General features: G+C 44.8%; 2 protein-coding genes across 11 annotated transcripts in view; one reads left to right on the top strand and one right to left on the bottom strand.

Annotated features, from left to right (window-relative positions):
* The first annotated feature begins 6 nt into the window (after nt 1-6).
* On the top strand, nt 7-8,216 carry FNDC5 (fibronectin type III domain containing 5). Of its 4 annotated transcripts, none has more exons than XM_017884577.1 (5): nt 9-1,642; nt 2,104-2,302; nt 2,651-2,740; nt 5,654-5,787; nt 6,686-8,216. In XM_017884577.1, exons 2-5 carry the CDS (start codon nt 2,119-2,121, stop codon nt 6,722-6,724), a joined length of 447 nt encoding a protein of 148 aa, XP_017740066.1. In that variant the 5' UTR covers nt 9-1,642; nt 2,104-2,118; the 3' UTR covers nt 6,725-8,216. The 4 variants fall into 4 exon arrangements, with proteins under 4 accessions (XP_017740065.1, XP_017740066.1, XP_017740067.1 ...); XM_017884578.1 differs by having other exon boundaries at nt 6,170-8,216; XM_017884579.1 differs by having other exon boundaries at nt 11-1,642; nt 6,152-8,216.
* A 3,705-nt stretch (nt 8,217-11,921) lies between these two features.
* S100PBP (S100P binding protein) overlaps nt 11,922-27,018 on the bottom strand; it is a 45,121-nt gene continuing 30,024 nt past the window's right edge. For 3 of the 7 annotated variants that reach the window (XM_017884444.1, XM_017884440.1, XM_017884443.1), the window contains exons 6-7: nt 17,632-17,719; nt 11,922-14,893 (exon numbers count right to left, since the gene is read on the bottom strand). In XM_017884444.1, the coding sequence (XP_017739933.1) occupies nt 14,779-14,893; nt 17,632-17,719 (203 nt within the window). In that variant the 3' untranslated portion in view covers nt 11,922-14,778. Of the gene's footprint in view, nt 14,894-17,631; nt 17,720-23,395; nt 23,447-27,018 lie in introns of all 7 variants that reach the window. The other 4 variants (XM_017884446.1, XM_017884441.1, XM_017884445.1 and 1 more) reach the window with 2 other exon arrangements.

The following is a 27,018-nucleotide window of genomic DNA, read 5'->3' as shown; positions in this document are numbered from 1 at the left end:
CGGGGGGGGGGGGGGGCCGGCGCCAGGGCAGACTCCTCTACCTGGGAGTCCCCTGGTCCTTTCCCTGCCCCCTAGGGATCTCCTGTCTCGGCCGAAACACTGCTCCCCTAACCCAACCCCCAGCATCTTCCCTACCTCCTTGACCCCCAGACCTGTCCTTCAGTTTCCTAACCTCCCCTGTCACCTCAGCCCTGGGTTTCTTAGGGTCTTGTGGTCCCCAGTCCCCTAATCCCATTCCCCTAACCCCAGGTCTTTGCCTCAGCTTCCCTAGCTCCCTTCTTTGGCCCAGGGAGCAGCTGAGGACACCAGTTCTCCCACCTTGGGCGTCTCTCTGTGTCCCCAAGATCTCTCAAAGCCCTGCAGGCCAACTCTGCAGGGGCAGATGGGGTCCTGCTGTGCAGGAGCACGTGTGAAGGGGATGGGGGCTGGCACCTGAGGGCGCAGTGCAGGGTGTGGGGTGGGCTCCAGCACCCGAGCTGGTGCAGTGTCTGACCTGCCCCATGGGGCCGGCCTGTCCTTGCCCAGCCTCTCCTACCACTCTTGTCTTTGTCCCTCCTGGCTGCAGCTGCCCGGCTCATCTCTCCTTCCGTGGTTCGGGGCGCGCTCTCTCGCATCTGTCTTTCTCAGATGCCCCACTTCTCTGTCCTCTGGTTCTGTGTCTGCCGCCACCTGTCTGTGTCCTGTCTCTCCACCTCCCTCTCCATGTCTGGCTCTGTCTCCCTCAGGTCCCAGGCCCAGCCCCCTGGGCCTCAAGTTCACTCTCTGTGGGGCTAGGGGTACTGCTCAGGCCCAGCTCTGCCCCATGCTGCACCTGCCCCTTGGAAGATACAGAGGCTTATGTGACTGCACTGCCCCTCTCCTGGATGGTTTTCCTCACTGACCCCCACTATTCCCATCACTCTCACTCCCACTTACCTCCTGTCTCTTGGAGTGATTCCTCATTGATCCTCTTCCCCTACCTGTTCTCTTCCCCAGGCTTCATTCTGCCTGGGCCACCACAATTCTGGGGATACTTCTGTTCTCCTCATTCCCAGCCCAGGGCTCACCCCAGCCTGACACTTCTTGATCTCTGGGTCTTTCTCCTTCGCTCAAGGTCACTCATTGGACAGGGCAGTATTGTCAAAAGAGCACTGGACTGGGAGTCCTTTGGTCTGCTTTTCATCAGCTAACCTTCAGTTTCTGTCCACTTATGTCCCCTCCGTAACTCTCTCCACAACTCTAACCGCCCATCCCTTAGATAGGGGCCTGGCCCAGGCCCATCACTTTGAGCCTTGGACCCCTGGTGGGGCCGGCCTGTGGCCAGCAGGGGCTTCCATCCCAGTTATGAGGAGCCTGGGGCCTCTTGGGCTTGGTTCTTCAACCCACTGAAGAGCCAAGAGCCATGTCACTGGACCCAATCGAGGCCTTAGTTTCTTCCTTCCCCTCCTGCAAGGCCTTCCCCAGGTTTCCCTTTCTTACTTATGAGACAGTGGGTCTGGGCCTCACAACAGGGGATGTTCAGGCTTAGGTGCCTCCCCGTCCCCCAGACAGTCCTTCAGCCCCAGTGAACGTCACCGTCAGGCACCTCAAGGCCAACTCTGCAGTGGTGAGCTGGGATGTTCTGGAGGATGAGGTTGTCATCGGATTTGCCATCTCTCAGCAGGTAATGCTCCACTGTCCTCGGGGGGAAGGACACATCAGGATAGTAGTGGCAGATGGGGGTAGGAGTGTGGCAGTGGTGGTGATGGAGAAACAGAAAGGAAATAGGAACTTCAGGCAAGGGAGATGAACAATTTGGACATATGTCTGAAAATTCTCTAGAAGAGAATCAGTCAGGGAGGAAGGGTTCGAGAACTTTCAAGTGGAACACAGAAATTAAGGGCATGGTTTTGATCTCAGAGACATCTGCATTTAGGACCTAGCTTCAGTGCTTACTAGATATGTGGCCTTGGGCAACTTCCCTAACCTCTCTGAACCTGTTTCCTTCCCTATAAAATGGAGATATTGATAGCGGAGGTGATGGAATGAAGATTGTATATGTAAAGGCTTTGTCACCACTGGGAGGTGGGCAGGAGTGGGGCTGGTCACTGAGTGTTCACAGCAGTGACTGGCGCTTGTCTGCAGAAGAAGGATGTGCGGATGCTGCGCTTCATCCAGGAGGTGAACACCACCACCCGCTCGTGTGCCCTCTGGGACCTGGAGGAGGATACGGAGTACATAGTGCATGTGCAGGCCATCTCCATTCAGGGCCAAAGCCCAGCCAGTGAGCCTGTGCTCTTCAAGACCCCGCGTGAGGCTGAGAAGATGGCCTCTAAGAACAAAGGCAGGCCCGGGTCACTGTTAAGAGGGATGGGGTGGGGTGAGAGGTGGTCAGGACCAGACCAGTGGGTGGCTTGAGGAAAGCTCTGTCTCCTTCCCCTTAACCCTGCTGGCAAGTAAAGCAGTACCTGAGAGAGAGAGGGTTCACGCTAGTCCCCGACAAGATGCTGGGCATATAAACTCCCTTTAGACTCGGTCCTATCACTGCCATCCCAATTAGCCATCAGTGCATTCTAGAATGTACATTAGATGTGTGGGTACCTGTAGAAATCAGCACTGTTGTCTTGGGCTTGGCCCTAGAGGAGTGGCTGAGGGAGGAAAGGAGCACTGGACCTAGTGTCTCTCCCGACAGATGAGGTAACCATGAAAGAGATGGGGAGGAACCAACAGCTGCGGACAGGCGAGGTGCTGATCATTGTCGTGGTCCTGTTCATGTGGGCAGGTGAGTCTGGCCTCCAGGCCCTTTTTCTTCCCTCAGCCTCTGAGAAATGGAGAACTCTGACCAGCCCCTTCTCTCATGAATACAAAGGGTAAGGGGTTTAGACATCTCTAAGGGTGAAAAGTCTCCAAGTCCTGCCAACCACAGTTCTGAGAACCAGATCTGACCCCTTTTCTACCTCACTCTTCACCAAAAAACCAGCATATTGTTAGCTGCCTTATAGGATTAAATGAGTACTTGCCTTTGCCCTCCCTCAGAAGAGGTTCAGCTTCTTGGGGCTGGACACTTCCACAGGCCCTTTACCTCTGGTCATGGCTACAGCCCTTTTTTCCTCTTCTGGGGTGCTGTGCCTCCAAGGGGTCCAGGCCTGGTAAGCTCAGGGGAAGTCACTGCTTGGCCTTGGGACATTCTCCTAACCTACTCACCCTTCTAGACCCAGTCACCATGGCTGCAAGACAGCCACAGTAAAAACTCCCTCAATCTGTCCATTAGAATGGCCCTCCTGCTTCTACACCCCCACGGCATACTGTTCACTCCTCTCTTTAGCCTTTCATATGTAAGTTAGTTGGGCTCTTGTCTCTTTCCTTTACCTGTGGTCTGTGAGCTCCCTGAGAATGAAGACCAAGCTTTTTGTTTGTTTTGTTTTGTTTTTTGAGACCCAGGTTGGAGTGCAGTGGTGCAATCACAGCTCACTGTAGACTTGACCTCTTGGGCTCAAGTGATCTTCATGCCTTAGCCTCCTGAGTAGCTGGGACTACAGACATGTGCCACCACGCCTGGCTAAATTTTTATTTTCTGTAGAGATGGGATCTTGCCTTGCTGTGTTGCCCAGGCTGGTAAAGGCCAAGTTTCATTCATCTTTGTACTCAATTCAACCAGCATTTACTGAACAATCACTCCAGCCCAAACAGTAGTGCTACAATCATGACTAAGAAGACCCCTGTGCCTGCAAAGAACTGTCTGGGCGAAGCCAGGCCCGAACTTACTTCTTTTCTTCTCGTTTACTCTTTTAAATTTTTCTTTTTCATTTTCTTGGGCTGAACTTAACTATAATCCAATGTGATGAGTGCTATGATAGTATCATGTAGGAGAACAGAGGGAAAAACTGTGGGTTAGAAATCAGGAAAAACACAGAGGCGATAACATGGGAACTGAGCTTTGAAGGATAAATAGGAGTTCACCAGGCAGCCAAAAGAAGAATAGTGTTCAGGGCATGGTATGTTCAAGAAATAAAGTAAGTTCAGTTTGGTTCAGGGCAGCTGCAATCCAAGAGAGAAGGTGGAACGTGGGGGAGTAAAGGATGGCGAGGCTGTAGACTGGAGTCTTTTGAGGGATTTGAATACTATGCTAAAGCTTTATTAGCATGGTGGTTGAAAAGGCAGGCTGTATTGTAGAAGCATTTGGAAAAAAATGTTCCTTAAGCACACAGAATAACAGGCACTTGGAAAATGAGGCAAAACAAAGGGTTGTACAAAAGAGGAGGTTTGCTTATGGTGCGTTATTAGATTTGGCACAGACAGTATTTATATAATCATAACAATATAAACATAGTGAATTAATCCAAAATTGTGATGTAATTTTGTTAAGATAATAGGGAGGGAAGTAGAGGAAGTTGTGATGCTTTATCTGCCCCGGTTGGAAGTCAACAGATTTCTAAAATAGATCAAGAAATAACATTCTAAATATAGAAGTAAAATTGGGAAAACACCTAGAAGGACTGGAGTTGGCTGCCTTAATACTGTCTGACTTTCAAAAAACATTCTGTTCATGTATTATTAGTTTGATAAAACTAAGCATTTAACAGACTGCAGGCCCTGGAGTTTATGTCCTAGTTCTGCCACTGTGTGACCTTGAGTTAAGTTAGTGAAACTCTCTCTATATCAGTGTCCTCACTTGTACCCTGGGAATGATAATAATAGGTATCCTCACAGAGCTCTGAGGATTAAGTGAGATAGAATATGTCAGTGCACAGCACAGGGCCTGGCACAAGCTCAACAAATGCTATTATTGTTTCTATTTTCCCCTCAAGAAAAACCAGAGCTGTTAGAGATTTTGTTTGTTTTTCTTTGAGACAGTCTCACTCTGTTGCCCAGGCTGGAGTGCAGTGGTGTGATCTCGGCTCACTGCAACCTCCGCCTCCCAGGTTCAAGCTATTCTCCTGCCTCAGCCTCCTGAGTAGCTGGGATTACAGGCACCTGCCACCATGCCCAACTACTTTTTGTGTATTTAGTCGACGGGGTTTCACCGTGTTGGCCAGGCTGGTCTCTATTTCCTGACCTCGTGATCCGCCCACTTTGGCTTCCCAAAGTGCTGGGATTGCCGGGCACTGTGGCTCATGCCTGTAATCTCAGCACTTTGGGAGGCTAAGGTGAGCGGATCACCTGAGGTCGGGAGTTCGAGACCAGCCTGACCAACATGGAGAAACCCCCCATCTCTACTAAAAATACAAAATTAGCCAGGCGTGGTGGTACATGCCTGTAATCCCAGTTACTTGGGAGGCTGAAGCAGGAGAATCACTTGAACCTGGAAGGCGGAGGTTGCAGTGAGCTGAGTTGGCGCCTATTGCACTCCAGCCTGGGCAACAAGAGTGAAACTCCATCTCAAAACACAAAACAGAACCAAAGTGCTGGGATTACAAGCGTGAGCCACCGCGCCTGGCCGTTGTCAGAGGTTTAAAGGAAAGGAGAGGAGGAGATATGATCAGATGCATATTGTAGGAAGATCGGCCTAGCAGCAGTGAAAGGGGTGGCTCATGAGGGCACAGGTGAAAACAGGAGCCAGAGGGCAGAGGGAGGGTGCTACAGTAGTGCAGGTGAGGCACAATCAGGAGAGACCATTGGCAAGCACTAGTGGGAAAGAAGCAGGGGAGGCAGGAACCTAGGCCCTGGCCTCTGACTGCTCACTTGTCCCCCTCAGGTGTCATCGCCCTCTTCTGCCGCCAGTATGACATCATCAAGGACAATGAACCCAATAACAACAAGGAAAAAACCAAGAGTGCATCAGAAACCAGCACACCAGAGCACCAGGGCGGGGGGCTTCTCCGCAGCAAGGTGAGGGCAAGACCTGGGCCTGGGTGGGCCACCCTGTGCCTTGTGCTCTGGTAATCCCTGGACTAAAGAGGGGGTCAGCTCGGGGCCTGGCATGGCGACAGCTGGGCAGAGCCAGACTTGGCTGCTGCCTGTGTGACACAGGGACACTGCAAGTTGATTTTGGATCCTCTCCTTTTGCAGGGTGCCAGGGTCCAGTGGTGATTTGAAAAAAAAAAAAAAAAAGCAGTGGATGGGGAGGGCAGAATTCTTGGTTGGCGCGGGACAACAGGAATGGGGTGTCTGGCTCATTCCTGCTCCTGCTGTGCCTTGTGACCTTGGGCAGGTGCTTTACTGCTGTACTTTCATTTCCTCTTCTGTAAAACAGATATGAAAATCTTTTCAGTGCTTGCCCTGAGCAGCTAAGAAGACAGACAGTAGAGAATGTGAGAGGATCTCATGATCTCATGGCTCTGACGATGATTATCCAACAAACATCTGGCCCTCTCTACATCTCCTCTTCCCTCCATCTCCTTGTACCCTCTGGCTTACTGTCTTCTCTCTGGAGCACTTTCCTGAAGCCTTTTATTAACCCCCATCTCCAGAAGCACCTCAACAATGTCAGTGGCTGAGGCTGCACTCAGAGGGATGACTGCTGGGGGTAAACTGGGTGCCAGGGGCCATGGGCCCAGGACCCAGTCTTGGCCATTCAGTTGAGTGAGGCTGAAGGCTGGGTTTGAAAAGGCAGAAAGACAAGACATCCAGGCAGGGCTTCTCTTTTCCTTCCACAAGGGACAAGAGCCTGGCTTATTTAGGCTGCAGCCCTGCTGCTCCTCCCTTCCTTCTTCTGTCCTCTGTTTCCAGCCTTGCAAGAAGTCTATTCAATTAGTCCTGGCCGCTTCTCTCATTTTTTTCCTCCCAGTTTCCAAACAAGCCCTCAGTGAACATCATTGAAGCGTGACTGCCTGTCTGCAGAGAGAAGGATTCCATTTTTCTTCTCAGCGGGTCCCTGGGCCCACGGGCACAGGGAGAGGGACGACTGCAGCAGCGGGGAGGAGGCGCAGCTAGCTGCAGTTTTCTCTTCTCCTTGCCCTAGTCAGATGAAGGAGGCTGAACTACAAACCCAAATTCTGCAAAAAATAAAATAAAATAAAAATAAGCCACAAAACTAAAAGGCCTGGCCCCATTCTGGAAAAGGCAAAGCTGCATGAGACACAGCCTTCTGCCTCCTTGCCTCTCCTGGACTGGCTTCCTCTTTGAGAAAATGCACAAAGCCCTGGGAGATGACAAGCACGAGGACTGACGCAAGCTGTGTCTTTCAGACCAAGGAACATCAGAGAAGCTGTGGGGCTGCCTGCCATGCAGGATCATGGCTGCCATCAAGCCTTTTCTGGATCCAGCCATCAAGGACATGTTTGTGGTATGATACACACCTTTGCAAGTGTGTAAGATGTTACCTGGTTTGTCTCTTTTGGAAAACAAAAATCAGAAGGCCGCACTATAGAGGGCAGAGAGATTCCCCCGAAGACTGAGCTGGTTGCCTGCATCCTCTATCTTCTTTGACCCTTATGACTGTAAGATCATCAGTTCGGGGTCTTAGGAAGACCTGGAAGGTACTGGTCTAATTTATTTAGGAAGTATCTCTTGGAATTTCAGAAATGCTAGCTTGGACAACTGAAAAGTCACATCACATCTGGCATTCTGGGGGTTACTAAAACACCCCTTCTGGAGTGGAAGCTGCTGGAAGGCAGGCCTGAGCCATTCACCACAGACAGGAAGAGCAGCCCTGGCTATCACCACTGGCCTCTGGGGTCTTCATATCTTGCCATCTCATCCAGGGTTCCGTGAAAGTTACCCAGGGTCCTCATGTCCTTCCTTAGAGCCTGAGTGGTGTTAGGTGACAGGTCTCTCTCTCCACTGCCCCTTTCTGGCTTAAAAAAATGGTGCTCGATGAGGGAAGGTAGACTCTTTCCTAGGACTGATGAGTTATGGCTGCCAGATACCTGCATGGGAAGAGGTGGACCTCTGCATCTTCCATTGGCGGCCAAGGATGGGTGTGGGTGAACCACACCTAGCACAAGCCTGGTACTCAGTAAATATTTGTTGAAATGAATAAGAGCATCGGTCTCCAAGCCAGAGAGCCAGAAGCCATCACCCAATGACCGCCCCTTCCTTCCAGTCTACAAGAGCTCTCAAGGCTGGGTCTGCCACCACTCTGCTTTGCCCAAGTGTGGCAGCACTGGGGAGGAGAGACAGGATAAAGGGCAGATGTCAGCAATACTAAGGGCTTCCTCATGGGAGGGCATGAGGCTCCACTCATTGTCTTGTGACTTCCATCCCTGCTGAATGGGGCTGCAAGGCCAAGGCTCCTTAGGGGAGAGGTCCTTACCTCTGATCCACTTAGAGCAATAACCACTTTTTAAATGTAAAATAAAAAGACAAATGAAAAGGCACATCCTTGTCTTCTGGTAAATGCCCAAATGTTGCCCTCTTTTTCTGGCACTTGGCAGCAAGTCAGGATGTGTGGAGGAGGGAGTCAGTTCTCTCTCTCCATTTTGGCCTGCAGCTTCTTAGGGACATGCCTGCCAGCCAAGTTGGAGTTGGAAGGGAAATCTCAAACAGATGGGGGTGCACGTGTAGGAGAAGAAAATAGCTGCTCCATCATCCTATGACTGAGGCTCCCCCAAACCAAGCTTGGGCTGCCTTACTAGATAGGTATGCAGGCTGGTACTCAGTTTTTAAAACAAAGGGTTTTCCCCACTGGATGGGGCTGGGTGCTTTTCCTGGCCAAAGGAATGCAATTCCTGTTTCTCCCTAGGGTAAGGAAGGAGTGAAGGGGAACAGCAAAAGCTGCTTTCTGCAGCTCAGTATTCATAGCCTGCTGTTCTAGGCTGTTAAAGGAACACCATTATGATCCCAACAGCAGACTGAAAGAGTAATGATGATATTAGCCAAGGAGCAAAAACCAGTAAATGGGGCACCTCGAACATTTCCTGTCCAGAGCCAGGAAGAGCTTGGAAAGAAAATGTCCGGTGAGCAGGGCTTAGAGTTGACTGTTTTAGAAGGTTCTGAAAGCAGAGGGAAAGAAGGTTTTAGAGGCTGCACAGCAAAGTAGGAAACTGAGTTGCACACTGAACTCTAACCCAAACCTCAAAGAGGTATTTCCTAGGCCCTCTGTACCCATCTAGTGACAAATGATGGAAAAGCCCCGAAGTCAGCACTAGGTATAGTATAGTCAGTGGGGCTCAGGGAGCTCTGCTAATGGGGGTTTCCTATCTTCAACTTAATCTGTGCCTGTGGTACATCATAAAGGGTATGACAGAAAAAGAGGTAACACTCTTGGCTTCGATAAAACTCCATTACCTTTACCTCCCTAAGCTCCCAATTGTGTAACAATTGAGCCTTCCCTGAATCTACTGTAGTTGCAAAGTAGAACCCTACACAGCTAGACTTGGGATGTGATCCTTTCACCACCATCACATAGATCCACAGACATTTTCTCACAACTGTGGAAAGACACAGGCAGGTCTCTGAGACCAAGAGACCTTACTTGCAGACTACAGCAGGCCTGTGGGAGAAATGTTGGTCTGAGAAGCAGGAGACCCTGCTTTGTAATCACCTAACACCTCAGGCAAGTTAATTCTCTGAGGTTAGGTCTTGGTGTCCTTATCTGCCAAAAACAGAGAATTTAGATTCCCAGACTCTACCTACTTCCTACAATAGAAGCCAAGGTGCATCCTCCTAGGAACATGAGGGGGGAGGAAGACAGACTGGTGAGTGTTTCTATGAGGCAAGAGTCCATTTCTCCTCCTACTCTTGTCCCCTAGTTTTTCAGAATGGGCCTTCTCAAGAATCCTTTTTTTTTTTTTTTTTTTGAGACAGAGTCTCGCTCTGCCCCAGGCTGAGGTGCAGTGGCCGGATCTCAGCTCACTGCAAGCTCCGCCTCCCGGGTTCACGCCATTCTCCTGCCTCAGCCTCCCGAGTAGCTGGGACTACAGGCGACCGCCATCTCGCCTGGCTAATTTTTTTGTATTTTTAGTAGAGACGGGGTTTCACCGTGTTAGCCAGGATGGTTTCGATCTCCTGACCTCGTGATTCGCCCGTCTCGGCCTCCCAAAGTGCTGGGATTACAGGCTTGAGCCACCGCGCCCGGCCAATAATCCATTTTTAAGAGTTTTGGTTCAACCCTTAACAAAAATGTGCAAAATCTCACCAACCCATTAATATGATGCTTTAGATTTATTTCTGATTCTCTTTAAACCTATGTGACGGTTACTGGAACTTGCATTTAAGAAGTAGCCTCCAAGAACAAATTGCTTCTATAAATGCGACACCCTGCTCACCGTCCTCCCTTGCCCAGCTCCATCAAGCTCCATCGGTACAAAATATTACCAAACCTTCAAATGTGACTTGAAGTGGAAGGAAAACTTTGTATACAAATAGTTCCTAGTCAGGTGCAGTAGCTCATGCCTGTAATCCCAACACTTTGGGAGGCCAAGGTGGGGCAGATCACTTGAGGCCAGGAGTTCAAGACCAGCCTGGCCAACATGGTGAAACCCTGTCTCTACTAAAAATACAAAAATTAACCAGGAGTGTTGGCACACACCTGTAATTCCAGCTACTCAGGAGGCTGAGACATGAGAATCACTTGAACCCAGAAGGCGGAGGTTGCAGTGAGTCAAGATCGCGCCATTGCACTCCAGCCTGGGCAACAGAGCGAGACGCTTTCTCAAAACAAATAGTTCCTTAGTGATATATTTCAGCACTATCACTTAGACTGCTTTAAAGGTTATCCAAAATATTATATTCCACCCTCTTCTCAATGGGTGCTGGGAGGGCCAGATTTTCCATCTATGCCATGTCCCAGTTGTCACAGGGGGAGGACAGGTGGGGAGGAAGGACAAGGCGGGAGCCTGTTCATTTAGGAATTCCACCACTGACCAGCTGATACTTCCTGTGACACGTGGATTTTTTTTTTTTTTCTGACAGGTGCTCTGGCATACAGAGCAAGCATACACTAAAATCAGCTTAGGAATACTTGTTTTCTCTTAGAAAAGCAGAATACTAAGAGAAGCAGGGAACTCCACTTTCTAGCTTTAGGTGGTTGGGTTTTTTCTTCCAATGAAAGCTCAAAATAGGCTAATTAAAGAACGACCCCATTCCTCTTGGAGAAGGTCCATTTCTCCTTAAAACTTCACTTTTCTGTAATGTAAAATGAACAAAAGATCCTATCTACATCTGATAGGAACAAAACAGATATGCATAGGTTAAGGAGAGTACCTCAGATTGAGACAAGAATGTTAAGTTGCCGAGTACTTCGCAAACTTACATTGAGTCTTTTGCATGGACTCAATACTGTATTTTATCTAGAATTTGTAGACAAAACTTAGAGCACAGCAGGCCAGACAGCATGGCTAAACATGTTGTTACTTGTTTTCTCAGCATGAACTCAGATTTTTAAAGCACTGGCTAACATAGGTGACAAGTTATTATTACCTTCCCTTTTCTCCTTGCTTCCGGGGGTAAGTCTAAGCAGCTTTGGTTCACGAAAGGGATCTAAGGAACACTATGTCTCCCACATCTACCCACACTTATCCAATCTTCACCCAGTTTTTAGGAGCCGCAGTTTCTTGAGAAACTGGGTTATGAACAACCATCAATTCTGTATCACTGATGCTGGTTTCTTACATCCCCTTCAAAGAGAGAATGCTCTGGGATAGCATGGCTTCTTCCCTAATCAGTGCTAGCTCTGGAGAAGCAGAAATAGGGAGGCCAACCACATAGCCATGGGAAGGAATAAAAGGCAATGCCTGCCTGATCAGGGCTGAGCCATCTTCCCCCTCTGCAAAAACTGAGGCATAATGATATTTCAGGCTCTCCCTATGTCAGGCTCCTGACATGCACCATATGTAGCTGCAAATCCCAATCAATTTCAACATTTCTTAACTGCTAGAACACCTTTCTCAACACTGTAATTTACCTTCAAAAGAATAGGGAGCAAGCACCCTCGCCTTCCCAGTACCACATTCTACTAACTGCCGCCCCCCTCCCCACCCTACTAACCTACCTACGCAAAGGAAGAAGGCAAATAACCCTCCATCGAAGGGAAGAAGGCAAATAACCCTCCATCGAAGCCTACGACAGACCACCACAGTACATATGTCACTGACGAAGAACTTTTATTTCTTTTTAATGACATTAAACACAACTGCTACAAGAGAAAAAACATGATAAAGAGGAGGCACCAAACTTCAGTTTCATAATTGAAACTGACAACGCAAGTAAATCAGGGCCTGCATTAGAAACTACAGGTTATTTCAGGCTCCTTACTTATAAGTAAACAATGTAAACAGCATATTTTTACTCTGCTTTGTCAAGACCCCCATGGTGGGAATGTCATCATGGATGAAGAAAGCAGTTAAATGCACATAACACTTACTTAAAAAATAATACAGCAAGAATTCCAACTGCAATATTAGACTTAGAGGCCAACACCAAATATAAGAGATATCCAGCTTTGAAAAGAGATGAAAACTCCAGATTCTACCCACTACCATCTTTAAGGCGAACATGCCAGATAATGAGTTTTCTTTGGCTTTGTTTTTTCTTCTTAAAGAATACCATGTTAACCACTAGAGAACAGCTCTCTCCTCCCCCAGTCCAACAGATTTAATTAAGCTGCTAAAGCTTTGGAAAAACAGAATTATTTGAGCTAAGAGGAAATGTGATTGTCACATTTTCTAGTTAACCTGTCACTCATTTGATTTGGCAAAGGTAGTGCTCCTATTACACATTCAGTCTCAAAACCACATGTACCAGGAGGGCAAGAACATGAGTCTTAGATTTTTGCCTAAGCAAAATCCTGTCCCTTCACTCCTTGGGTTTTCTGTAGGGAACTAGACAGCTGCAATGCTAGCTATTCCAACTACATTTAATTTTAACTATGCTGTGGTCCCAAAGGTGGATGTTTGGCATGTCTCACTCCACCAACCTAATTTAGGGCAGCCTGGAGAAGTGACCGATGTAGTAAATGCCAAGTAGGCTAACTAAAATAATAGATTTCGACAACTGCCTTTGAATAGAACTTCTCCTTTGCATTTTGGCCCCAGAATTTAAACCAAATGTTCAAGGAAAAGCAAATCCTCGACTAGATAAAAACAGTAAACACTTAGGGACATTCATCCAAATTTATTGTTGGCTTAAATGACCAAGCTTTCCCCAAGTCAGTTTCTAAAGTGGGGTAGGATGTTTAGAATGCGTTACTTACACAGAAAGATGGGATTGATGAAATCACAAAACCAGACAGAGGCTACAGCAACTATGAACAACCTTCACAGAGAATGAACAACAGCACAAATGCCAGACTGCAAAACTTCCCAAAATGATGTCTACAGCTATCTGTAGAGAATAACCGGCCAGGTGCGGTGGCTCATGCCTGTAATCCCAGCACTTTAGGAGGCCGAGGTGGGCGGATAACCTGAGGTCGGGAGTTCGAGACCAGCCTGACCAACATGGAGAAACCCCGTCTCTACTAAAAAATACAAAATTAGCGGGCATGGTGGCACATGCATGTAATCCCAGCTGAGACAGGAGAATCCCTTGAACCCAGGAGGCGGAGGTTGTGGTGAGCAGAGATCGCGCCATTGCACTCCAGCCTGGGAAACAAAAGCGAAACTCCACCTCAAAAAAAAGAAAAAAAAAGAAAAAAAAAAGAAAAGAAAAAGAATAACCAACTCCTAAGATATCCATTAAGACAGATGCAGTCTGTCAACTTTGGTTAGAATACCAAACCTTAAGATCAGGTAATGCTTTTTGTGCATAGGCTTAGTCACAACTATATTACATCCATGTTAGCATCTATGTGAAACTAGGTATGAGGGGTTTGACCAAATGAGATGGTAACATCTAGGGTCTAAAGACACCTCTTGTTAACTAATAATGGAGACAAAAGAGTGCCTTTCCACACTCTCCCACAGAATGGAGGCTCCCTAACTAACACTCATACTTAAAGTTGGGGTTCAGCAAATGAAACTAAATACCAACTGACACCACAATAGCACTAGCCTGCCCTAGAGTCAAGACTCTGAGTGGGCAGCTCTAAAGAGAGCAAGGAGGCCATCGTGAAGAGGCATATCCATGTCTAACAGGTTACAAGAATACTGCCACTAAATACTAACGAGCAGAGTGGTCACTGTGGGGTAAAAAGAAAAAGGAAAATCCTTGAAGAAAGGCAAAGGAGACAACCAGTCTCAAAACCACAAGGTATTATAAGTCTTCTGTCAAAGTAAGATGTATAAGATTTACAAACACCGTTGTGCAAAATAAGTTCAATAAAGAATGAAAAAAATTCCCCCCCGCCCCCCGCCAAAAAAAAAAACAAGGCAGCTAGTACATACAGAAGGGAGAGGAGAGGATTTACTATTTTAATTTGTCCTTTCAATAGGATTTTTCTCCCGCTCCATCCTACTTAGAATGTTCTGGATTGCCAACTTTAAAATACTGACAGGTATTCAGAGGATTCAAATAAAAAAGTAAGAGGGATTGTTAAAAGTAACTTATATCCATTCACAAGTCATGTAACACTGGCTCACAGCCTGGTAAAGAATCTCTTCCTTATGGGAGACTGAACAATGATTCTTTGAGGTACCAGAAGTAGACTTTGCCTTTGCAGAGAGGTGGGTCTTTTGCTTGAGCCTGGGTGTTCTGGCTTAATGCTGGCTTTCAGGAGGCAGCTACCTTCAATTTAAATTAAAAAAACAAAAAAACTATACCAACCAAACATTTGTTTAAACACAGACACACACACACAAACACACACAATATCAGGAAGGACTTCATACAAAAAAATTCAAGTCAGCAATGGGCATTTCCAAAAGGTGACGAGTTTTTTAAATTAAAATCTGTGAAAAATAAAATTCAAAATCGGCAAAGCACAAAACAGCAAAAGAACATGAAATGCTGCTCCAAGTAGGACCCTAGGTGTAGGGACCTTCGTTGCTGATCGGATGAGACAAATTAACTGTACGAGAAGTCTGGGAGACGCTGGAACCGATGGTGGCTTCGCATGTTCCTGTCAACCCACTGAGTCAGACTGTATCTTTGCAGATGTTTCTGTCGGCGGGCGTAGTTTCTATCAAGAGAGGGAGAGTACAAACAGGAAGGCTATTTCAACTAGAATGGCTATTTGTGCACCAAAAAAAAGGCCAGCACAACAATTTTAAGAAAATCTTTACTTCTGGAAATCAGGTATTAATTTTATATTTCAGTTCTCGCAATTTTAGAAATTTTATATTATTTTATTTATATGAACACCACACCATAAGTGCTATTGCTTTCCAACTCCCAAAGCCACCTAATTCCCATAGGCAGTATGGTGATATGTGCCATATACACAATGTTCTAAGGAAAACTAATGTAGAATAATGTTTAAGTAGGGGAGGAAAAAAAAAAAAACGTTTTCTTCCTCCAGAAGAATTTAGGATAGGATCTATATTTCATTGTTTGCATCAGACCTGTACCTCCAGAAGGACCTCATTGTCTGACACAGCTCAAGGTTGCTCAGGACACAGCAGTTAAAATTAGAATAAATTCCCAGAAAGGTAAGTCATCATGTGAGTATCACATTGCAAGCTGAGACTGAAAAATTAACAGCACAGACTCAAAGTAAAGTTTCTTAGTTATGTGCTGGGCTGGGGTTCTGAGCAAGACACTCTAAGATAATTTGATCGCATTTTCGACTCTAAAAGTGCTCCTAATAACAATCTAGGAAACTTTCTGAAGATATGGATTCTAAAATTTAAAAAAAGAAAAAGAAAAAACAAACAAATACAGATATGGATTCTTGGCCTCTCCCTCCTCCCAGACTTAATGACTTAGAATACCTGGAATCAGGATACGAACATCTGTATTTTTAGATATCTCCGCAGGTGATTATGAGTAGTAGCCAGGGTTGAAAATAACTGTAACAGTACCTGACATTTATCTATCCCTATATGCAAGTACTTGCTGAATTCTTTAAATACCTGTCCTCACTTAATACTGTGACAATCCTACTAGTATTTTCATTAAGTCCTTGCATAGGTAAGGAAATTGAACCTCAGGTTAATAACTTACCCAAAGTCATACAGTAAAGTAAGTAGAAGAACCTGGATTTGAATTCACATCTGACTCCAGAATTTATCTAATAACAATTACACTATGCTGCCTTTCCTTCTGAGAAATTATATAATTTTGACAACTACAGAGGGAACATGACGGTAAAGGCCCTAAAGCAAGAGGAAGAGTATTAGGACATGAGGTTGGTGAACATAGGTCAAAGCATATAGGATTTAGTAGGGGATTACAAGAATGGGAAGATGTGAGATGGGAAGCCACTAGGAAATATTGAGCAAATCTGACTGATGCTTTAGAAGAATCTCTTTCTTTGGCTGCTGAGTTGTGAACAGTGCACTGGCAAGGAGGGCATTTAGCAGACTTGCAACAATCCAGGTCAAATGATGAGAAATAGTTAGGCTTTGGATATACAGCTGACCCTCCATATCCATGGGTTCTACATCCATGGATTTAACCAACCATGGGTCAAAAATAGTCAAAGAAAAAAAATGGATGCTTCCATCTGTACTGAACATGTACAGACATTTTTTCCTTGTCATTATTTCCTAAACAATACAGTATAACAACTATTTGCATAGCATTTATACTGTATTAGTTATCGTAAGTAATCTAGAGATAATTTAAAGTATATGGAAGGATGTGCACAGGTTATGCAAACACTATGGCATTTTATATAAGGAATGTAAGCATCTGGGGATTTTGGTATCCAAAGAGGGTCCTGGAACTAATCCCTCATGAATACCAAGGACAACTGTATATGCAGAGCCTATGGGATTTGCTGGTAGACTGAATATGGGGTGAGAGAGAAAAGAGTAAAAGATGATTCCAAAGTTTTTGAGTATCTGAATCAAAGTAACTGAATAAATTTGTACAGCCACACTGCATCAAGAATCCAGAGAACTGTAATACTAAATTTGAGTCTTAAAAAAAAAATCCAGAAGATTTCAGAATTAGGAAGGTCCTTTGACACCAAGTTGCAAAGCTAGTATTAGAACTCAGGTTTCCTGAATTTCAGCCCAGTTTTTGTTTTGTTTTTTGAGACAGGGTCTTACCCTGTTGCCCAGGCTGGAGTACAGTGGCACAATCACTGCTCATCACAGCCTCAAGCTCCTGGGCTTCAAGCAATCCTCCTCTCTCAGGCACTCTCAGGGACTACAGCCACATACCACCATGCCCGGTTAAGTTTCTGTATTTTTTGTAGTGAAGGGGTCTCACACTGACCAGATTGGTCTCGAACTCCTGGGCTCAAGCAATCCTCCTGCCTTGGCCTCCCAAAGTGCTGGAATTACAAGCGTGAGCTGCTGTGCTCAGCCTCAGTCCAGTTCTTATTCCATTATACTGCATCACTTTATTCACCCTGCCTCTTGAATTAAGCAATTCCACCCCTACTCCCCACTATGTTCCTCCTGCAGCCAAATTTCACCCTTTTGTTTTTAGACGGAGTCTCGCTCTGCCACCCAGGCTTGAGTGCAGTGGCACCATCTTGGCTCACTGCAACCTCTGCCACCGGGATTCAAGCAATTGTCCTGCCTCAGCCTCCTAAGTAGCTGGGACTACAGATGCTCGCCACCACGTCCGGCTAATTTTTGCATTTTTGGTAGATATGGGGTTTCGCCATGTTGGCCAGGCTGGTCTCAAACTCCTGACCTCAAGTGACCCACCCACTTTGGCCATCCAAAGTGCTAGGATTACAGACGTGAGCCACCGCGCCCAGCCATTCTACCCTTTTCCATCTTCTTCTAATCACCCACTCACCGCGTGGTGAGGTCCGAAGGATGCTGCCATTTTGAGTGCTGCATATGATGAACTTGATCCATCAAGGCACAAAGCTCTCCGGAGATACCTGTGATACAGAGGGATCAGTGGTTAGGAAACAGCTGAGTGAACTACTATGTCAGCCAACATTAAAGTATGTGCTTTCAGGGAAAGAGAAAAAAGGCACTGTTCTCAACAATACATACTTATGATTATCACAAGCAGTGAGCACAGAAACTATAAACCAGAATGGGGAGATTGCTCTTGGAGGGTGAAGGTGAAGCAAATAGTGGCAGCCACCATTCATTCATTCAACACTTAGCTCCTACAATATACAGGGAACTTTACTTGTCCCTAGGAATATGGCAGTGAACAAGACACTGCCTCAATGAAGTTTATACAGGAGACAGATGATTCCAAAGTGGTGTGATAAATGCAGTGATAGAAATACAGACTGCTATAGAGACTGGGGGGTGGGGGTTAGGGAAAGCCCCCTCCAAGGGAAGTAACTATAGCAGGGATCTAAAGGATGTATAAAATTAGTGAGGCAAAGAGGGGTAGGAGGTTAGATGTCCAAGAGAGAAGTTAATACAAAGCCCCAGAGACAAAAGACAGCAAATACATTCAAGAAACAAGAGGAGTTTAGAACAGATGGAGGTGGGCGCTCTTTGCTAACAAGAAAAATTGCTAGATGCAATTTCTCAAACACCTGGGATCCTGGCAATGTACTAGACACTTTACATATTATCTTACTTAATTCTAAAAAAAATCTTATATGGAGATAGATGTTATTAATATCATTTCAAAGATGGGAAACTATGGCTCAGGGAGGTGAACTTGCCTGAAATTTTTTTTTTTTTTTTTTTGAGAGAGTCTTGCTCTGTCGTCCAGGCTGGAGTGCAATGGCGTGATTTCGGTTCACCGCAACCTCTGCCTCCCGGGTTCAAGTGATTGTCCTACCTCAGCCTCCTGGGTAGCTGGGACAACAGGCGCCTGCCACCATGCCTGGCTAATTTTTGTATTTTTAGTAGAGATGGGGTTTCACCATGTTGGCCAGGCTGGTCTCCAACTCCTGACCTCAAATGATCCACCCACCACGGCCTCCCAAAGTACTGGGATTACAGGCATGAGCCACCATGCACGGCCCTGAAATTCTTGATGACCCAGGATTCAATTACCTCCTGTGTGACTCCATGTCCTTGCCACTATGCAATAATGCTAATTTTGCACTCAACTGTTGAGACTAGGCTAAAACTCAATAGAAGCAGAAATAAAACACTAGTTAGGAAACAATTTCCCTAGATCAGTGGTTCACAAATTTTAACATACATTATAACCAACTGGAGGGATTATAAAACAAATTGCTGGGCCTAGCCTACAGACTTTCTGATTATACATAATCAGAAAACTGCAGATCTGGGTAGGGCCTGAGAATTCGCATTTCAAGCAAATTCCCAAGTGATGCTGATGATGGTGGTCTGAGAACCACATTTTTTTTTTTTTTTTGCGGGGGTGGTGGGGGGTAGGAGATGGAGTCTCACTCTGTCACCCAGACTGGAGTGCAGTGGTGTGATCTCGGCTCACTGCAACCTCCTCCTCCCAGGTTCAAGTGATTCTCCTGCCTCAGCCTCCTAAGTAGCTGGGATTACAGGAGCCTGCCACCACGCCTGGCTAATTTTTATATTTTTAGTAGAGACAGGATTTCACCATGTTGGCCAGGCTGTTCTTGGAACTCCTGACCTCAAGTGATCCACCGCCTTGGCCTCCCAAAGTGCTGGGATCACAGGTGTGAGTCACTAAGTGTGGCTGAGAACCACACTTTGAAAATCAAAGCCCTAGACAGTGAAGACTTTTCAGCTAGTTTACATGTTTTTCATTACCTTATCTCCTGTGCTTTCGGGAATCAAGAGCAGTCTCAGTAGGCTATAGATTCATATTTTCAAGTTCTAGTAAAAGTAATGTAACTTTTAGGATAAATATAATTTCTCTGAAGCCTCAAAAAGTAAAGCTTTGTAGAAAAAGTGTACTATATACTTTGGAGTTAGGCAGAGTTGAGTTAAAATTCCAATCCATCAATTAGTTCTGTGACCCTGGGCAAATTATTTCACTTCTTCAGGGCTCACTACTCATCTATGAAAAGCAGATAATACAATTTAGCTTGAAGCTGAGTTTTAGGAATATTGTACATAAAAGACCTTGCACACTGCTATGGCACACAGCATGTGTGCAGTGAGTGCTAGCTATTATGATGTTAGCGCCTCAGGCCTATGTTAGCTTGCAAAGACTGCAAATCCTGTGAAATTTTAAGGAAAAATTTTTATTAAATGGACCCATCCACACACAAACTATGACATTTTATGGCACTCAAATATTTTCTAACCATAACACTTTTAGGAAAATTTATAGATTTCATTAAAAGTTTCTCTACTGTTAAAAAAGCACGACCAAATGAAAGATAACTGACAAAATGAAAAATATGTTGGAAACATACTTGGCAAAAGTTTAATGTCCTTTATCTACAGTCTCTTTATTAAAAAAAAAAAGGTCAAGGGCATGAATATACAACTCGCAAATGATCAATAAACATTACAAAAACAATGTTCAATCTCACTCATATGGAAAGAAAAGGCATTACTGTCACTCCTTGAGAAGGAAATATAAATCAGAAATGAGTTTCCTCGTGAAGGGAAGTAACTCTTGATTAGAAAATTCCTTACTTGCTGGATTTGTAAAGCTAAAATCAAAGGTCTCAATTCAAATTGCCTTTCCAATACCCCACTTTCACCTTGCTAGCACTCCACTCCCTGTGGTCACCCAAAAAGGACATTTCAATGGGAGGCAGGGGAGGGGAGAATCAGCTTTATAAAAATTTCAAGATACATTTTCCCTACAAAAGCTTCACAAAGGAGGACTAGCAATATATGGAAATTCTGTGTCCCTCAAAATGGAACCACAAGATTATCTATCGAACATGGCCTTCAGCTCACTCATCTCTTATCACCTGCATTTTTAGCAAGTTAATCTGGCAATGGAAACTAAAGATAACAAATCTCCTACAAACATATCTATTCACATTAAATGATGAGAAGAATAGCCAGTTAGGCCAAAGGGGCCTAATATTCAAATATTTAACTTCTAGGAGTCAAATCCAGCAGCAGCAATTTATAAAGTAACACTATATATCGAGCCTGTTTACATAAATAAAGGCACTGTCCTATGTGCTAGTTTATATATATCAATTCATTTATTCTTTACAACAATCCTCTAAGGTATTTTCCCCATTTTACAGACAAAAGTATATAAAACTATAAAGAAACTGAGGCACAGAAAAGTTAACTAATTTGCCCAAGGTCACATATCTAGTGACAAAGTAAGAATTCCAACAATATAAAATTATCACAGGACTGACTTTCCTTAAAAAATTTTCTGGGACCAACATTTCATAGTTGAGATTAGAAAGTAAAAATCATATAGCCATATGTCTAAGGGCTTAATAATATCTCAGCTTATGTACCAAAAAATTTTAATTTTCCTTAGCACTAGTAACTAACTTATTGTTAGACTAGTCTAACCCTTATTATTAGTAAGACTTAATGATCTAGGCCAGGCGCGGTGGCTCAAGCCTGTAATCCCAGCACTTTGGGAGGCCGAGACGGGCAGATCACAAGGTCAGGAGATCGAGACCATCCTGGCTAACATGGTGAAACCCCGTCTCTACTAAAAAATACAAAAAACTAGCCGGGCAAGGTGGCGGGCGCCTGTAGTCCCAGCTACTCGGGAGGCTGAGGCAGGAGAATGGCGTAAAACCCGGGAGGCGGAGCTTGCAGTGAGCTGAGATCCAGCCACTGCAGTCCAGCCTGGGCAACAGAGCGAGACTCCGTCTCAAAAAAAAAAAAAAAAAAAAAAACTTAATGATCTAGAGATAATGGGAGCTAACATTTATCAAGTACTTCTTCCGTGCTAGGCACTTTGCTAACTGCTTTGCACGTATCCTATAATTTAATTCTAACAGTCACAGATGGTAAACTCTATAACCTCCATTTTATTCACAAGTAAACTGAAGCTTATAAAAAAATACTCTTTCCCAGCACTTTGGGAGGCCAAGCAGGCGGATGGCTTGAGCCCAGGAGTTCAAGACCAGCCTGGGCAACATGGTGAAATCCCGTCTCTACAAAAGTACCCGGGTGTGGTAGCATACACCTGTAGTCCCATCTACTCCAGGGGGCTGAGGTGGGAGGATCCACCTGAGCCCAAGAGGTGGAGGCTGCAGTGAGCCATGATCATACCACTGTACTCTAACCTGGGTGACAGAGCAAGACACTGTCTCAAAAAAAAAAAAAAAAAGAAAAAAGATACTCATCTATCATCTAGTAAATCAGAAAAGCCAGGATTCAAACCCAGGTGGGGCTAATAATCCAAAAGCCTCATTTCAGCTTATAGTTTCAACCTCATCTTCCTCCAAATTTAGAGATGCTAACAAGAATGGGAACATTTGAATTTTCTCTTCTCTTCATAGTCTCTAACAGATGGACTTTCTTGGACCAACAATCAGTACCATGGTTTTATTTTAAGTTGTGGCTAAAAGGTGGTAAAGACTGTCGTTTGTTTTGTGACTATGAATGAAATAAAGAAGGGAAAAAACCCCAATATTTCAGGAATGAAGTCAATAATTCATCTAAATCTTAATCTATAAATATGAAGGTGACTGGTTTTGGGGAAACATCCAGTTTAATAACTGTTCTTAAGTTTAAAGTGAATCAATTTTTATATGATAATGGAGGAGGATGGATAATGCTGAGTACCTGCTACACCAATTCTGACAGGTTTTATAGGACATAACACTTTTTACCACCCACATGACCCTAACTCAATCAAGTGTGGCACATGACCAAAGAACAGAGACTCTCTCAGCTGGCTAATGACCTAATGACCTAGAAGGCTGCCTGGTACCAGCAGGTCATTAAGTAAACCAATCAAATACTCTCCTTTGAAAAGTTAATGTGAGTTTTAGTAACGAGAACAATAGAGAGAACAGCACACACGCAGGGCTCTAAGAAGGAAAAACAGTTACTTGAGATAGCTAAATAGCAGCGAAAGTACTGGTCACAGAAACAGATTAGGGAAAATCCCAATAGGGAACAGAGGCACACATTTCTTTTTTCTTTCTTTCTTTTTTTGAGACAGAGTTTCATTCTTTAGCCCAGGCTGGAGTGCAGTGGCTCAATACTGGCTCACTGAAACCTCCGCCTTCCGGTTTCAAGCAATTTTCCTGCCTCAGCCTCCCAAGTAGTTGGTATTACAGGTGCCCGCCACCATGCCTGGCTGATTTTTGTATTTTTAGTAGAGATGGGGTTTCACCATCTTGGCGAGGCTGGTCTCGAACCCCTGACCTCGTGATCCGCCCGCCTGGGCCTCCCAAAGCGCTGGGATTACAGGCATGAGCTGTCCTGCTTGGTCAGAGGCACACATTTCTGATGGAGCGTGTAGTTCGGCTCTATGGTTAAATCTTTTCACTACGAGGCCTGGTGAAAAGAGTCTCATCTAATCATCTTTTCCTGTAAATCCTTAAGCTCAGTTACTTAAAGGCAATCATAATGTCTCTATTCCATGCAATGTAAAGTACTTAATTCAGGGGAGGGGACGGAGAGAGAAGGAAAGAAAAAATGTGCTACAGGGGACATGGGCTACTGCTTTTATAAATAGATTAATAAAATATAAATGAAAAGAAAAAAATAAGTAGAAGGCAAGAATGCAAATGTGTCACCTCTAGGTCAACAAAACTGCGATGATCTAGTAGAAATCTTGACTGATTTTCCTTTCAGGCAAGGCAAAAAGTAAAAGAAACAGGAGTTATTATATAACTCATTTATGAAGTGATACAGGGGATACTGAATGATATATGAATGTCTTCAACAGTCCTGGGAAATTCAGAATCACAATTTATATAACCATTGCTGTTTATGATCTTCAATAAAAACCAAAGCAGATATTTCCACTTTTAGCTAAGATGAATGGGGGACTTAACCTCTCATTATAAGCTACTAGAAACTAGGCAAAATATATCAAACAAACGCTTTCATACTACTGAGAACTGCGATCCCTGAGGGAAGAGAAACAACTGATGTGAGCCTTGAAACTTCTTATAAGTCTATAATTTTTCAAAATAAAAAGCTGTTTAAATGAAGGCAAAATAAACACATTCTAAATAAAAGCAGAGACTTCATCATCAGTAGATGTGTACTACAACAAACATTAAAAGTTGTTCATTAGGAAAAAGAAAAATAATACCAGATCGAAACTTGGATCTATAGAAAATAATCAAAAGCACTGAAAATGGTAAGTATGTGAGTACATATAAAAGGCTATTTTTTCCATTTAGATGATGTCTTTAAAAGATAATTTACTGTTATGGCCGGGTGCAGTGCCTCATGCCTGCTTAATTCCAGCACTTTGGGAGGCAGAGGTGGGCGGATCACCTGAGGTCGGGAGTTCGAGACCAGCCTAACCAACATGAAAAAAACCCGTCTCTACTAAAAATACAAATAGCTGGGTGTGGTAGCACATGCCTGTAATCCCAGCTACTAGGGAGGCTAAGGCAGGAGAATTGCTTGAACCTGGGAGGCGGAGGTTGCGGTGACCCAAGATCGTGCCATTGCACTCCAGCCTGGGCAACAAGAGTGAAACTCTGTCTCAAAAAAAAAAAGGTAACTTACTGTTTAAGATAAAAATAACATGCTGGGTATGTAATCCCAGCACTTTGAAGGATGAGGTGGGAGGATTGCTTGAGGCCAGGAAGTCAAGACTACAGTGAGCTATAATCATGTTACTGCACTCTAGCCTAGGCAACAGAGTGAGATCCCATCTCCATAATAACAATAATAAATTTAATAAAATAACAAAAATACAACAAATAAGTATAGGCAGTAAGTATGGAGATAAAATGGAATACTAAAAAATACTACAAAAATTAAATGAGTCAGGAAAAGATAAAGAGGAAACAGAAAATAGAAAACAAGTAACAAGATGGTAGATTTTAATCCAGCCATATGGGATTGTACATTAAATGTAAATGGATTAACGTTCCAATTAAAGACTGAGATTGTAAGACTGGGAAAAAAAAAAAAAAGGAAGACCCAGCCACCAATTAAATGCTGTCTATAAGACATCTACTTTAAACATAAAAGTAAGTTAAGGAGGCCAGGAGCAGTGGCTCATGCCTGTAATCCCAGCACTTTGGGAGGCCGAGGCAGGCAGATCACGAGGTCAGGAGTTCGAGACCAGCCTGGCCAACACAGTGAAACCCCCATCTCTACTAAAAAACTACAAAAATAAGCCGGGTGTGGTGGTGTGCACCTGAAATTCCAGCTATTCAGGAGGCTGAGGCAGGAGAATTGCTTGAACCCAGGAGGTGCGGATAGCAGTGAGCTGAGACCACACCACTGCACTCCACCCTGGGTGATAGAATGAGAATCCGTCTCAAAAAAAATTTTTTTTTAAATTAATTAATTAAGGCAAGGCCCAGTGGCTCACATACTGTAATCCTAGCACTTTGGGAGGCCCAGGTGGGTAGATCACTTGAGCCCAGGAGTTTGAGACCAGTGTGGGCAATATGGCAAAACCCCATCTCTACAAAAAATACAAAAAATTAGCCAGGCTTGGCAGCACACACCTATAGTCCCAGCTACTTGGGAGGCTGAGGTAGGAGGATCATGAGCCTAGGAGGTTGATGTTACAGTGAGCCATGATTGTATCACTGCACTCAGGCTGGGTACATAGCAAGGCTTTATCTCAAAAAACAACAAAAAAAAAGAAAAAAAGAAAAAGAAAATGAAAACATATCAAAATGTGTGGGATGCAGCTAGCAGTGCCTAAAGGGGAGCCTATGGCTTAAAATGCTTCGAGAAAATAGGAAGTTCTCAGATCAATGATCTGATCTTCCACATTAAAAAGCTAGAAAACAAGACCAGGCATGGTAACTCATGCCTGTAATTGTGGTACTTTGGGAGGCTAAGAGTTCGAGACTAGCCTGGGTAACAGCGAGATGCCATCTCTATTTAACTTTTTAGAGACAGGGTCTCACTCCGTCACCTAGGCTGGAGTGCCGTGACATGACATTGGTTCACTCAGCCTCCTGGGCTCAAGGGTTCCTCCCACCTCAGTCTCCCAAGTAGCTGGGACTATAAGTATGTGCCACCACAATGCTTGGCTACTGTCTCTATTTTTTAAAAAAGAAAGGTCAGGAGATGGAGACCATCCTGGCTAACACGGATAACATGGTGAAACCCTGTCTCTACTAAAAATACAAAAAAATTAGCTGGGCGTGGTGGCGGGTGCCTGGAGTCTCAGCTACTTGGGAGGCTGAGGCAGGAGAATGGCGGGAACCCAGGAGGCAGAGTTTGCAGTGAGCCGAGATCACGCCACTGCATTCCAGCCTGCATGACAGAGCGAGATTTCGTCTTTAAAAAAAAAATCAATCAATCAATGTATCTATGTATCTATGTATCTATGTATCTATCTATCTATCTATCTATCTATCTATCTATCTATCTATCTATCTATCTATCTCGGAATAGAAATCAGAACACAGGCCAGGCATGGTGGCTCATGCTCATAATCCCAGTACTTTGGGAGGCCAAAGCTGGAAACCATCTCTACAAAAAAATTTAAAAATTAGCTAGGCATAGTGACACTTGCCTGTAGTCCCAGCTGCTCTGGAGGCCAAGGTAAGAGGATTACTAAGGAGGTTGAGGCTGCAGTGAGCTGTGATGGCCCCACTGCACTCTAGCCTGGGGGACACAACCAGACCCCATCTCAAAAAAATTAGTAACAAAACAGGGTTCGCTCTGTCACCTAGGTTGGGCACAAGTGATCCTCCCACACCGGCCTCCCAAAGCACTGGAATTACAGGCATGAGCCACCATGCCCAGTTCTAAATGTTTTTCTAAAATCAGTAACAGGGTTGGGCACAATGGCTCACACGTGTTACCCCAACATTTTGGGAGGCAGAGGCAGGCAGATACTTGAGGTCAGAAATTTGAGACCAGCCTGGCCAATATAGCAAAACCCCACCTCTGATAAAATACAACAAATTGGCTGGGCGCAGTGGCTCACACCTGTAATCCCAGCAATTTCAGAGGCCAAGGTGGGCGGATCACCTAAGGTCAGGCATTCAAGATCAGCCTGGCCAACATGGTGAAACCCCACCTCTACTAAAAATACAATAACTAGCCAGGCATGGTGGTGGGTGCCTGTAGTCCCAGCTACTCGGGAGTCTGAGGCTGGAGAACTGCTTGAACCTGGAAGGCAGAGATTGCAGTGAGCTGAGATCGAGCCACTGCACTCTAGTCTGGGTGACAGGGCGAGACTCCATCCCCCCCAAAAAAAAAA

The sequence above is a fragment of the Rhinopithecus bieti genome, unplaced genomic scaffold (assembly GCF_001698545.2).
Source record: "Rhinopithecus bieti isolate Rb0 unplaced genomic scaffold, ASM169854v2 scaffold_13029, whole genome shotgun sequence".
In the NCBI taxonomy this organism is placed as follows: Eukaryota; Metazoa; Chordata; class Mammalia; order Primates; family Cercopithecidae; genus Rhinopithecus; species Rhinopithecus bieti.
The sequence above is the reverse complement of the archived record's forward strand: the minus strand, read 5'-3'. Positions and strand labels throughout refer to the sequence as shown.

What these genes read in the sequence shown, in the direction of transcription:
- FNDC5 (XM_017884576.1), top strand. Translation starts at nt 2,119, where the DNA reads ATGCTGCGCTTCATCCAGGAGGTGAACACCACCACCCGCTCGTGTGCC. An exon ending in GATGGCCTCTAAGAACAAAG is followed by an intron (nt 2,303 to 2,650) that starts GCAGGCCCGGGT and finishes CTCTCCCGACAG; the next exon opens with ATGAGGTAACCATGAAAGAG. An exon ending in GGTCCTGTTCATGTGGGCAG is followed by an intron (nt 2,741 to 5,653) that starts GTGAGTCTGGCC and finishes TGTCCCCCTCAG; the next exon opens with GTGTCATCGCCCTCTTCTGC.